Source organism: Mobula hypostoma, chromosome 12 (assembly GCF_963921235.1).
Source record: "Mobula hypostoma chromosome 12, sMobHyp1.1, whole genome shotgun sequence".
NCBI classification, from domain to species: domain Eukaryota; kingdom Metazoa; phylum Chordata; class Chondrichthyes; order Myliobatiformes; family Myliobatidae; genus Mobula; species Mobula hypostoma.
In genome coordinates, this window is record NC_086108.1 from 50,044,353 (window position 1) to 50,058,342 (window position 13,990).

The 13,990-nt window shown below is 42.9% G+C and overlaps 1 protein-coding gene across 3 annotated transcripts in view; it reads left to right on the forward strand.

Moving 5' to 3' along the window:
* Window positions 1-13,990, forward strand: part of smg7 (SMG7 nonsense mediated mRNA decay factor) — a 152,749-nt gene that overhangs the window by 33,735 nt on the left and 105,024 nt on the right. For all 3 annotated transcript variants that reach the window (XM_063064048.1, XM_063064051.1, XM_063064049.1), the window contains exons 4-6: window positions 10,024-10,156; window positions 10,315-10,486; window positions 13,549-13,620. In XM_063064048.1, the coding sequence (XP_062920118.1) occupies window positions 10,024-10,156; window positions 10,315-10,486; window positions 13,549-13,620 (377 nt within the window). The remainder of the gene's footprint in view (window positions 1-10,023; window positions 10,157-10,314; window positions 10,487-13,548; window positions 13,621-13,990) is intronic.

Sequence of the window (13,990 nt, forward strand, 5' to 3'; positions counted from 1 at the left end):
GGTGGTATTGGATTTAGCCACTTTCTAGTGATTGATTTCTTACTTGCCGCTAAGAGGGCCTGCAGCAACTTTGTATCTTCCTTCTGTTCAAGAAACAATACATGCCCCAAATAGAGTGTCTCAAAGTTCAGAGGTATCTGGGACCTAAGTACCTTAACTAATGTTCTATGAATACCTTCCCAATATAGACTTAATTTAGGGCAATCCCAGAAAATATGAAAATGATTTGCCTCCTTGGAGCCGCACCTTCTCCAACACATCACATTTGTATCTTTATATTTTTCCTGATATGGGGTCTTGAAGTATCTTATAATGTTTTTCCAACAATGTTCTCTCCAAGTCAAAGAATTAGTCGAGGACCACTGAAAGCTGCATATTTTCCCCCATGCCTCCTCTGAAAGTACCAAACCCGCTTCTTTCTCCCACTTCTCTTTAATATACAATGTGTTTACATTTTTAGCATGGGAGAGTGCATTATATAATCGAGAAACTGATTTACTAGGTATTGAACTGCAAGCGGAATTCAGGATCTTGAAAAATTCTAATTCTACTGTTGATAGGTCTGTATATCTACAACTCTGGTTAACATAGTTTCGTACTTGAAGGTACCTAAAAAAGTCATTGTGTTCTAGGCCATGTTTGTCCTGCAGGATTTGGAAACTTTGTAATACTCTTATCTATAAATGAGAGGTAGGTTGTAAGACCTTTCTTTATCCATAATATAAATCTTTTATCTCCTCTGTTGGGAAGGAATTCGGTATCATATGCACACCATCTGAAGAGTTTTAACATGTTATTAATTCACACTAATTAATCACCTTCGGCCATACTTTTAATGTAAGATTTATCCAGCTGTTTTTAAATTTTTCCAATTGGGCCACCAATCCTTTGTCAGCTATTGAGGCCTGTAGAGGAAAACTGTCAACTAATCCAAATTCTATTTCCTTCCATCTAGCCTTATATTTCCTTCCATCTAGCCTTATATTTCCTATTACACCAATATAATAGAGGGGTTATTTGTGAGGCATAAAAATAATTTCTTAGGCAAGGAAGAACCATACCTCCTCCTTCCTTCCCTAACTGTAAGGTGTTATATCGAATTCTAGGTTTCTTTCCTTGCCAAATGAAGCGGAAAATCCATTTGTCCCATTCCCTGAATTGATTATCATCCACCTCCACAGGTAAAGTGCAGAAAAGATACAGTAACCGAGGAAGAATATTCATTTTTATAGTATTTATCCTTGAATTTAAACTTAAAAAGGGGATAAGATTCCATCTATGCATATCTGCTTTTATCTCTGAGATTAATGGCCCATAATTTACCTGTGACAGCGTTGAAAGATCCTTCAGCAGGGTTATTCCTAAATATTTTAATGATTTAGCTTCCCACTTAAGATCGTATGTATCCTGCAATTTTTTGGATGGTGTATAATTTAGGGACATAACCTGCATTTTCTTTACATTTATTTTATAACCTGATATTTTCCCAAAGTCATCCAACAGTGTAAACAATCCTATAAATGATTTTTCTGGTTCACTCAGATAGACCAAAACATCATCTGCAAATAACGCCACTTTCTGTTTAATCCCTGCCACCTTGATACCTTTTACGATTTCGCTCTGTCTTATTAGTTGGGCAAGTGGTTCAATATATAGCGCAAAAAGGAGAGGAGAAATTGGGCATCCCTGTCTAGTGCCTCTCTCTAAGATGAAAGAGTCAGAGAGGTCCCCATTTATCTTAATTCGGGCTGTAGGGCTGTCATATAGAGTTTGAATTACTTTAATAAACTTTTCTTGAAAGCCGAATCTTCCTAACACTCTGTATAGGAATGCCCAACTAACCGAATCAAAAGCTTTCTCAGCATCTAATCCTACTACCATTGTCTCTGTCTCGTTCTTATTAACCTGTTCTAATATGTGTAGAGTTCTCCTTATGTTGTCCTGTGTTTGTCTTTGTTGAATAAATCCAGTCTGGTCTAAGTGGATTAGGCCAGGTAAAAGCCTTTCCAATCTGGGTTCTTTGTAGATTTTCATTGATTCTATTGTATTTCTTTGTTCCACTGTAAATACATGCAAGAATCTGAATCTCAGGTTAGCATATGGTGACATATTGAATTGAATTGACATTATTACTTGCATCCTTCATACACGAGAAGTAAAAATCTTTACGTTACGTCTCCATCTAAATATGTAATGTGCAATTTATAATAAATAATATGTACAACAGGATAGTCAATATAACATAGAAATACAGTTGTGTCAGTATGAGTTAAGCAGTCTGGTGGCCTGGTGGAAGTTGTCCCAGAGCCTGTTGGTCCTGGCTTTTATGCTGTGGTATCATTTCCTGGATGGTAGCAGCTGGAACAGTTGTGGTTGGGGTGACTTGTGTCCCCAATGATCCTTTGGGTCCTTTTTATACACCTGTCTTTGTAAATGTCCTGAGTAGTGGGAGTTCACATCTATAGAAGAGCTGGGCTATCCACACCACTCTTTGCAGAGTCCTGCAATTGAGGGAAGTAAAATTCTCATACCAGGCACTGATGCAGCCAGCCAGGATGCTCTCAATTGTGCCCCTATAGAAAGTTCTTAAGGTTTGGGGGCCCACACCAAACTTCTTCAACAGTCTGAGATGAAAGAGGCATTGTGGTGCCTTTTTCACCACACAGCCAGTATGTATAGACCATGTGAGGTCCTCGGAGATGTTATGCCGAGGAACTTAAAGCTCAGCCCCAGATACATTGATATCAATAGGGGTTAGCCTGTCTCCATTCCTCCTGTAGCCCACAACCAGCTCCTTTGTTTTTGCGACATTGAGGGAGAGGTTGTTTTCTTGACGCCACTCTGTCAGGGTGATGACTTCTTCTGCAAACTGCCTCATTATTATTTGAGATTAGGCCAATCAGTATAGTGTCATCAGCAAATGTAATTAGATTGGAGCTATGGGTGGTGACACAGTCATGGATATACAGAGAGTAAAAGAAGGGGCTTGGTACACAGCCCTGAGGGGCACCTGTATTGAGGATCAGAGGGCAGAGGTGAGGGAGCCCAATCTTACCACCTGCTCGTGAACGCAGCAGGCCAGGCAGCATCTTTAGGACGAGGTACAGTTGACGTTTCAGGCCGAGACCCTTCGTCAGGACTGACTGAAGGAAGAGTTAGTAAGAGATTTGAAAGTGGGAGGGGGAGATCCAAAATGATAGGAGAAGACAGGAGGGAGAGGGATGGAGCCAAGAGCTGGACAGGTGATCCCCCCTCCCCCTCCCACTTTCAAATCTCTTACTAACTCTTCCTTCAGTTAGTCCTGACGAAGGGTCTCGGCCTGAAACGTCGACTGTACCTCTTCCTAGAGATGCTGCCTGGCCTGCTGTGTTCACCAGCAACTTTGATATGTGTTGCTTGAATTTCCAGCATCTGCAGTATTCCTGTTGTTTGCGTTTTTAAAATTCACTACTGCGAAGCCCATTCCGGTGATGCCTACACCGAAGAAGTTTAGATCCTCTCTTCGGGAGTTCAGTTAAACCATCTCTCACTGCTCCCCATCTGTAATTTCTTCGGCTCTTCAACTTTTCGATCACATTTTGACTCAGACTCGCTATCACAGCCATATTTCCTTTCTTGGAACGTGCCTCTGTCACCGACTTACTCCAGTTGGCTTTAGGATTCGTTTCCGAGCCTCTCAATTTGAACCTTCTGAGGATCCCAGGTACTCACATTTTATTGACTCTGCCTCTCACCGCTTCTCCCGTCAAGCTCTGAAGGCGACTCTCTCCGCCATGAGGAGGTACTTGGTGTCCCTATCCTAGACCCTTCCACACCTTCGGGACACTTGCTTCGCCGTCTGTAATGGTCCTACCCGTTATTTCATCCTCCGTTTTTTTGACTTTGTCATGTTAGGCAAAGATCGCAAGATCCTACATCTACAGGCTCCAGAGCCTGCTGGCCATGAAACTAGCAGGCATGAACTTCAGATTGTGGCCCCTGCCATTGATCTCACCGGCTTCAACACCTCAGGGCATATTCAAAACCCGGACGCCAGCAACGACCATGGACACCTTCAAAGCGATTGCGCAACCACCAACTGCGACTCCAGCCTTGAACTCGAGGCCGGGTTTTTATGTGCTGCTGTTGTGACTCCCGTCTCCCCTTCCCCCACCACCACTCTGCAATCCCATCTCCTTCAGATCCCATCGTCAACTCCTGGGTCCTCAGAGGCTCCATCTTCCTCTCACCCCAACCCTCCCCTCTCCATTGACACCCCCCGCCTCCCCCCTCCCCCCTCTGATCCCAGCTCTCATCCGTGCCGGGTCTTTGCCATCCCCTCCGACCTTCAACTGTCGGAGGCAGAACGCTCTGTCCTCAGTAAGGGCCTCACCTTTGTCCCCCTTTGCCCACACCTCAGTGAGTTCTGTGTTCGCTGTGATGCGGTACTCTTCTTCCGCCGTCTCCGAGCCTACTTCTTCGGCAAGGACTCTTCCACCCCCACTGATGACCCCTTCGCCTGTCTTCAACCCTCCTCTTCTTCATGGACACCCCGCTCTGGTCTTCTGCCTGCTCTGGATCTCTTTATCGCTAACTGCCGACGGGACATCAACCGTCTCGACTTCACCGCACCTTGTTCCCATTCCAACCTCACTCCTTCGGAACGCTCTGCTCTCCACTCCCTCCGCACTAATCTTAACCTTATTATTAAACCCGCCGATAAGGGGGGTGCTGTTGTAGTGTGGCGTACTGACCTCTACCTTGCCGAGGCACAGCGACAACTCGCGGATACCTCCTCTTATTTACCCCTCGATCGTGACCCCACTAAGGAGCACCAGGCCATTGTCTCCCACACCATCACCGACTTTATCCGCTCAGGGGATCTCCCATCCACTGCTACCAATCTTATAGTTCCCACACCTCGTACTTCCCGTTTCTACCTCCTACCCAAGATCTACAAACCTGCTTGTCCTGGCAGACCTATTGTCTCAGCTTGCTCCTGCCCCACCGAACTCATTTCTGCATACCTCGACACGGTTTTATCCCCCCTTGTTCAATCCCTTCCTACCTATGTTCGTGACACTTCTCACGCTCTTAAACTTTTTGATGATTTTAAGTTCCCTGGCCCCCACCGCTTTATTTTCACCATGAATGTCCAGTCCCTATATACTTCCATCCCCCATCAGGAAGGTCTCAAAGCTCTCTGCTTCTTTTTGGATTACAGACCTAATCGGTTCCCCTCTACCACCACTCTGCTCCGTCTAGCGGAATTAGTCCTTACTCTTAATAATTTCTCTTTTGGCTCTTCCCACTTCCTCCAAACTAAAGGTGTAGCTGTGGGCACCCATATGGGTCCTAGCTATACCTGCCTTTTTGTTGGCTTTGTGGAACAATCTATGTTCCGTGCCTATTCTGGTATCTGTCCCCCACTTTTCTTTCGCTACATCGACGACTGCATTGGCGCTGCTTCCTGCACGCATGCTGAGCTCGTTGACTTTATTAACTTTGCTTCCAACTTTCACTCTGCCCTCAAGTTTACCTGGTCCATTTCCGACACGGCCCTCCCCTTTCTAGATCTTTCTGTCTCTATCTCTGGAGACAACTTATCCACTGATGTCTACTATAAGCCTACAGACTCTCCCAGCTATCTGGACTATTCCTCTTCTCACCCTGTCTCTTGCAAAAATGCCATCCCCTTCTCGCAATTCCTCCGTCTCCGCCGCATCTGCTCTCAGGATGAGGCTTTTCATTCCAGGACGAGGGAGATGTCTTCCTTTTTTAAAGAAAGGGGCTTCCCTTCCTCCACTATCAGCTCTGCTCTCAAACGCATCTCTCCCATTTCACGCACATCTGCTCTCACTCCATCCTCCCGCCACCCCACTAGGAATAGGGTTCCTCTGGTCCTCACCTACCACCCCATCAGCCTCCGGGTCCAACATATTATTCTCCGTAACTTCCGCCACCTCCAACGGGATCCCACCACTAAGCACACCTTTCCCTCCTCCCCCTTCTGCTTTCCGCAGGATTCGCTCCCTACGCGACTCCTTGTCCATTCGTCCCCCCCATCCCTCCCCGCTGATCTCCCTCCTGGCAGTTATCCTTGTAAGTGGAACAAGTGCTACACATGCCCTTACACTTTCTCCCTTACCACCATTCAGGGCCGCAGACAGTCCTTCTAGGTGAGGCAACACTTTACCTGTGAGTCGGCTGGGGTGATATACTGCGTCCGGTGCTCCCGATGTGGCCTTCTATATATTGGCGAGACCCGACGCAGACTGGGAGACAGCTTTGCTGGACACCTGTGCTCTGTCCGCCAGAGAAAGCAGAATCTCCCAGTGGCCACACATTTTAATTCCACATCCCATTCCCATTCTGACATGTCTATCCACGGCCTCCTCTACTGTAAAGATGAAGCCACACTCAGGTTGGAGGAACAACACCTTATATTCCGTCTGGGTAGCCTCCAACCTGATGGCATGAACATCGACTTCTCTAACTTCCGCTAATGCCCCACCTCCCCCTCGTACCCCATCCGTTAGTTATTTTAATACACACATTCTTTCTCTCACTCTCCTTTTTCTCCCTCTGTCCCTCTCACTATACCCCTTGCCCATCCTCTGGTTCCCCCCCTCCACCTTGTCTTTCTCCCCGGACCTCCTGTCCCATGATCCTCTCATATCCCTTTTGCCAATCACCTGTCCAGCTCTTGGCTCCATCCCTCCCGCTCCTGTCTTTCCTTCATTTTGGATCTCCCCCTCCCCCTCCCACTTTCAGATCTCTTACTAACTCTTCCTTCAGTTAGTCCTGACGAAGGGTCTCGGCCTGAAATGTCGACTGTACCTCTTCCTAGAGATGCTGCCTGGCCTGCTGCGTTCACCAGCAACTTCGATGTGTGTTGCTTGAATTTCCAGCATCTGCAGTATTCCTGTTGCTTACCACCTGCTGGTGATCTGACAGGAAGTCCATGATCCAGCTGCACAGGGCTGTATGTACTTTAATAGTAAATTTACTTCGAACTTTAAACTTTGAACATAGTTTCAAGATAAAACCGAGGGATTTTGTATCAGCAGAAATGGTAAATCTTTGGAACTCTGAATCTTGGAGGGTTTGGTTGCTAGATCACTGAAGGTACTTAATTGGTTATGGTTGTGTTCAATGATAACGGGAAATCTGTGTGGGAGAGTTTTTAAAGTGGAAAAGTCATTGCACTGCGGTAGTTCAACTCAGAAGTTCAGGTCTACTGATAAATTGGTGGAAAGATAAAGTTGAAGGCTATATGGAACTCACATAGAGCAGATCAGCCATGAGGACTGCTCACATTGTGTTTTTCAAATCCTTTGTCTCTGTGGGATACTTACTATAGGAACTGTGTACATACATCTACTGATGCTTCTGGACACATCTTCAGTGATGTTCCTGGAATCATCGGATGTTTCGGGTCTTTCAACATCATACACCCTCTTCCAGGTGACCCAGCCGGGGCTGATCAGACCCCAGCTTGTGTCCAGATGGCTAGCTACTTATGTCTCTATGGCTCCCCTCTTTTGAGCCACAGCCATCTTGAGGCCCTCTCTGCTGCATCGGTGGTACTGCGGATGGCTCTCCTCCTCCTCTCTTCCTCGACGCCCAAATTGCTGAAGGCTGTAACTAAGGAATGGGCTGCGAATCCCCTACAACCAACCTCCACTGGGAGATACCTCGCTCTCCATCCAGCCTGCTGACAGTTGCTGACCAGTCCTGCGTACTTGGAGAGCTTCCTTTCAAAGGCCTCCTCCAAGCGATCTTCCCATGGGACTGTCAGCTCCAGCAGCACCACTTGCTTAGTAGACTCAGACACTAGGACAATGTCTGGTCGCAGGATGGTGGCTACGATATGGTTGGGGAACCTCAGCTGCCGTTCGAGGTCCACCAACAGCTGCCAGTCCCTTGTAGAGGTCAGGATGCCTGCAGATGTTCTTTTGGCAGGTATTGGCTGCTCCCCAGCTCTGACAAAGGCAATGGTCTGCTTGGAGGGTCAGGATCACTTCGCCCACTCAACTCCTGCGCTGATGGCTTCAGCGATGGTCTTCAGGACTTGATCATGCCTCCACCTGTACCGTCCCTCACCAAGTGCCCTTGCGCAGCTGCTGAGGATGTGCTCCAGGCTTCCTCGCTTGGAGCACAGTGGGCACGCAGAAGAGGTTGGCAGAAAAAGTCTGGTCTTTTCATGCATTTTATCACCTTACTTTGCTTTGCCCATGAGAGCTTTTCACTTGGATGTTAAGAGTTACATGAATGATTAGCTTGCCTTTGCTCATTTATGTATAAGCTTAAAGGGCAGAACTCACACTTACTTTCAGTGACCCTGGACTGAGAATTTGCGGCTAGCATTTAAGTTGTAAACATTGTTGCCCTCTGAGATTACACAAAGCAAGCAGGTCAGTTTTAAACAGAATTTCAGTTTATTAGTCAACAAAGTATGAAGAGAATGTCCTGAAAATAAAACAGTGATTTGTCTAAGTTACTGTGAGTGTTGCTGCTGATTTTTAGGTGACTAGCTATATATCAATAAACCAAATATTTTAGTAAGAACAAACTAACACAGTTTTGTGTTAATGATTATCAAAGCTCTAATGTTAAACTAAACAGTTTCAGTAGCAAGTGGAAGGTTTCATTGCTTCTTGTTGCATTTGATGAACTCCGGAAGAAAGGAACAGCTTGCCATTTTTTTTTGATTAGGCAGCTTGTAATTTACAGAGTTCATGTAGAAGGTGAATGAAATGAATACAAAATCAGTTTTCAAAGAGCAGTACTATGGGACTTGTAAGTCACTTGCTCTCAACTCAATTATTGTTTCCATGATCTTGCATTGGTAAAGTAGTTTTGATCAAGTTTGCATTTAATTATTTATATATCTTGGTGGTGCATATGAACTTAAATTTATAATTGCATGCACCAGAAAGAAATATTTTTATGAATCCAGTTTACCTGAATCCAGTTTTTTCTTCAGAAACTTTTTTTGGTCTTGATTAATCAGTCATATTCCAGCTTTCACCAGCTTTATTTTAATTTCGTGTTGGATTAAATACAATTTATTTTGAGGGTATGATTGCCAAAAGTATGGTTACCTGATTTGTATCAGTGACATTCACCTAGACTGTAGAGTCATGAGTTTGAATCCTAACACAAACTTGGAAATTTAAATGCAAATAATGAAATAAATTTGGAATTAAAAACTAACAGTATCAGTAAAAATTACTGTAACAAGTATTGGATTGTTGCAAGACAATCCCCTAAGGATCCTAACCTTTATATGATTGTTTTAACTGCTCTCTGAAACGGCCTCTTAATTCATTTAGTACAAGGACAATTGGGGATGTGTATCATATGCCTAAATCTTGTAAATGATTTTTTTTCAAAAAAAAAACAATGTGGCTTGTGGGAAGGCTCAATATATTTCCATTTGTCCTGATTCAAATCATGTGAATAATGAATTGAGTACTGATTTGGACTGATTGTCTATTTTTCATTTACTTTCATTGTGATAGTAAGTATTATTTTATATATTGTGTTGTATGAATAAAGGGTGTAATTTATGATATCTTTAATGTTAAAATAAAATATTGAGGATTAAAAAGGAATATAGAAGCTGATTATGTAAAATTAGGAAATGGTTTGCATTATATTCCTTGACATCACCAATAGCTGTAACTCAAGGCCATTCAGGCCTCTTCATTTCATCTCAACTGCATTCCAATAGTTATTTTCCTCCATTATTCTATGTCGGCGTATTGAGAAACAGTGAAGGTTTTTATAAAGGTACCAGAGAACTAGCAAGTTTTTTTTTTAAATTAGCTGAGTCTGAGATTTTTAATATTGTTTTGGCTTTATGTATATCAATGGGTTTTGGATCTAAATAATATGCAAATGAACTTTATAAAATGCAACCTTATTGAAAAGTTTTGAGGTTTTGTTTGAAGTTCTTTTTTCAAAAGATGTACTTGGGTATGCTAGAGTAATATACTCAAGCTTGACTTGTAGTAATAGTTCTGTTATTCACTGTAGCTGGAACCATGCCTTCAAAAATCAGATTACAACACTACAGGGTCAGGCCAAGAACCGAGCCAATCCTAACCGCAGTGAGGTACAGGCCAACCTTTCACTCTTCTTAGAGGCAGCTAGTGGCTTTTACACACAGGTGAGTTCACAAAATGTTGAAAATTTATTCAGATATTTAGTCCTTCATAGTAGCCCAAGTTAGTTAATAAAACCAAATTTGAGTTGGTCTGTGTAACATTCTAAAAAGACATCTTTTAAGTGTGATTTGGGAATTTATTTTTTTTTGTTTCATTATAGCTGCTGCAAGAGTTGTGCACAGTGTTCAATGTGGACCTCCCTTGCCGTGTTAAATCTTCACAGCTTGGAATCATCAGCAATAAACAATGCAGCACAAGTGGAATTGTGAAACCCCAACCCAGCTCTTGCTCATATATCTGCCAGCACTGCCTTGTACATCTTGGAGACATAGGTATGTCACCTAGAGAAATGCTTGTTTAAGAGTTCTTTGATAATGTTGACACTTTATACAAACCTAACTCCATTCTAAATTTATGACCAGAAAAATCAAAATAGTATTTTTAGCACAGTGCAGTTCTCTGCCAGGCTCTAGTTTAATGTAAAAGCAATGTTATCATCACAGTGGTGAAGTTTTGTTTCTTCTTGTGCATAACCACTTCCCTGTGTTTGAGTTGGGAACATAGACAGATTTTCTGGAGCTAATTTTAGTACTTCTGTGTGTTTAGCAGACAAACCTTTGAGTTTGCTGATGTTGCTAATATCACTCTTCCTTGATACCAAAGCCCTTCTTTTGGGAGATCAGCCAACTTGTGGCCATTCCAGGGCATACAGCAGAGGTTGTGTGAATATCAACTGATGCTGTAAGCTGACTGCTGGGGTATCACTGAGGAAACTGGTAAATTATGTTTAGCATCTGCTTATTTGCACAGAGTTTTGAAAGATTAGTAACGTATCAAAAAAGAAAGATATTGCTTTCATTAAAATATATTGACTTTCCTTACTGACATACCTTGAGGATTTGCTTTTAAAAGCAGGCTGGATTTAAATAATGGTGAGGCTTGTTGGTGTTTATAGAAACATAGAAACATAGAAAATAGGTGCAGGAGTAGGCCATTCGGCCCTTCGAGCCTGCACCGCCATTTATTATGATCATGGCTGATCATCCAACTCAGAACCCCGCCCCAGCCTTCCCTCCATACCCCCTGACCCCTGTAGCCACAAGGGCCATATCTAACTCCCTCTTAAACATAGCCAATGAACTGGCCTCAACAGTTTGCTGTGGCAGAGAATTCCACAGATTCACCACTCTCTGTGTGAAGAAGTTTTTCCTAATCTCGGTCCTAAAAGGCTTCCCCTCTATCCTCAAACTGTGACCCCTCGTTCTGGACTTCCCCAACATCGGGAACAATCTTCCCGCATCTAGCCTGTCCAATCCCTTTAGGATCTTGTACGTTTCAATCAGATCCCCCCTCAATCTTCTAAATTCCAACGAGTACAAGCCCAGTTCATCCAGTCTTTCTTCATATGAAAGTCCTGCCATCCCAGGAATCAATCTGGTGAACCTTCTTTGTACTCCCTCTATGACAAAGATGTCTTTCCTCAGATTAGGGGACCAAAACTGCACACAATACTCCAGGTGTGGTCTCACCAAGGCCTTGTACAACTGCAGTAGTACCTCCCTGCTCCTGTACTCGAATCCTCTCGCTATAAATGCCAGCATACCATTCGCCTTTTTCACTGCCTGCTGTACCTGCATGCCCACTTTCAATGACTGGTGTATAATGACACCCAGGTCTCGTTGCACCTCCCCTTTTCCTAATCGGCCACCATTCAGATAATAATCTGTTTTCCTATTTTTGCCACCAAAGTGGATAACTTCACATTTATCCACATTAAATTGCATCTGCCATGAGTTTGCCCACTCACCCAACCTATCCAAGTCACCCTGCATCCTCTTAGCATCCTCCTCACTGCTAACACTTCCACCCAGCTTCGTGTCATCCGCAAACTTGGAGATGCTGCATTTAATTCCCTCATCCAAGTCATTAATATATATTGTAAACAACTGGGGTCCCAGCACTGAGCATTGCGGTACCCCACTAGTCACCGCCTGCCATTCTGAAAAGGTCCCGTTTATTTCCACTCTTTGCTTCCTGTCTGCTAACCAATTCTCCACCCACACCAATACCTTACCCCCATGTGGCAATGGAAGAACAGTTTCATGAACGAGTTGGATGTGCAGTTAAACTCAGATATTTACAACCTGCTGTTGCGCTGCCTTGATCTAGTATTACCTATGTGAAAGTTTATTTTGCTGTTTTGTCACTTTTTTAAAAGTTAGGGAACATAAATATACTATATTTAGTTGGCAAATATAAACCAAATTTGCCAAGGATGCCACTGCAGTCTAAATACACTGCGAAAGCTATGTATTGTCAGTCTACCTTCCAACATTGAAGCTGAAGAACTTTAAGTGTGGGGGCTTATTCCACATTTTAATTACCATTTGTTTGGTCTTCATCCAATCTTTTTCTTAATCTTTGAGGAAATCTAGTACTCTTAAGTAATATATTTATTTTGAACTAAATATTTAGATCAAAACTGAATGATCATTTACAATTATGATGGTAGCATATGAAACATCTTTCTTTTTCTACAGTAATCTGCTTGACAAAGCACTCATAATTCTGTTGTTAATTGGTTCTGTGTGATTCTGTAGAACAGTAGATAGTTACTGAGTAATAAATTTAATGTTAGCCTGCGGTTTAAGTTAAGTTAAGATGCTGTATACTAAGAATGGCCTAAGTGGTCATGCTGTTCCTTGCTGAGTACACTTAGCCCATTCTTACATCTCATCAAACAACTCCATACTCTCTGGATGCCATGTTGTCCAAGCTAGAGGTGAAACCTGTCAAGAGCTTTCTCGGTGTACAGCCTGGCTGAGATTTACTTTATCCTGGATTTGGATAACTGAAGAGAACAGTACAATTTTTCTTTTGTACCAGCATTCCTCTTAGGTTTCAAACTTTCTTGATTTTAGAGATTATAATTTGTACCTGGAAAAAAAAAATCCATTTTTTTCTGAATAGCTACTGAAGTTACATGTGGGCTTTATAGGTGTGCTAAAGAAGAGGGTGGTATTGAAACAACCAGGGAGATTAATGATATTGGAATAAATGTGCTTATCATCATGTTTGAAGAAAACCTTGTTACAGATTTCCTCTAATATCTTTAGTTAGAAATAGTTCATTCTGTCTAATCAACTGGCTCATGATCTCTTCATTCTAGTGCAATAATTAGCATAATCCTTTGATTTATTTGAGTTTATCATGAAATAAATTTGACAGTGAGTAAGTAAAACAATAACATTTCTGTGAGTGACAGGGCTCCAATTCTTGAGTGGAAAATATATGAATGGAAAGAAAATAAGCAAGAAACTCAGTTGGGGTGAGGCATATTTGATTGAACGTTAAAGATGTCTACCTCTGATATATCCACACCTTTACTCCACAGCTCGATACAGGAATCAGACTAGTCAGGCTGAGTCTTACTACAGACATGCAGCTCAACTTGTTCCTTCAAATGGTAAGGTGCACTTCTTTTTAAATACTGATCAGTAACTTGTTTATATTCTGGAACCAAAAAATACCAGGCCAGTGAGCCTTGGAACAGTGGCAGAAAAGCTATTGGAGAGAATTCTTGGGGATACAATTTGTTCTCGTTTGGAAAAACATGGGTTTATCAGAGATGGTCAGCATGAGAGGTGACCTCATTTAAAACCTATCAAATGTTGAAAGTCCACAATAGAGTGAGGATGCTTCCTATGGTGGGGGAGTCTAATACCAGAGGGCACATTCTCAGATTAAGGGGTGTCCTTTTAGAATAGAGATGAGGAGGAGTTTCTTTAGCCAGAGAGGGGTGAATCTGTGGTATTCACTGACACAGGTGGCTGTGG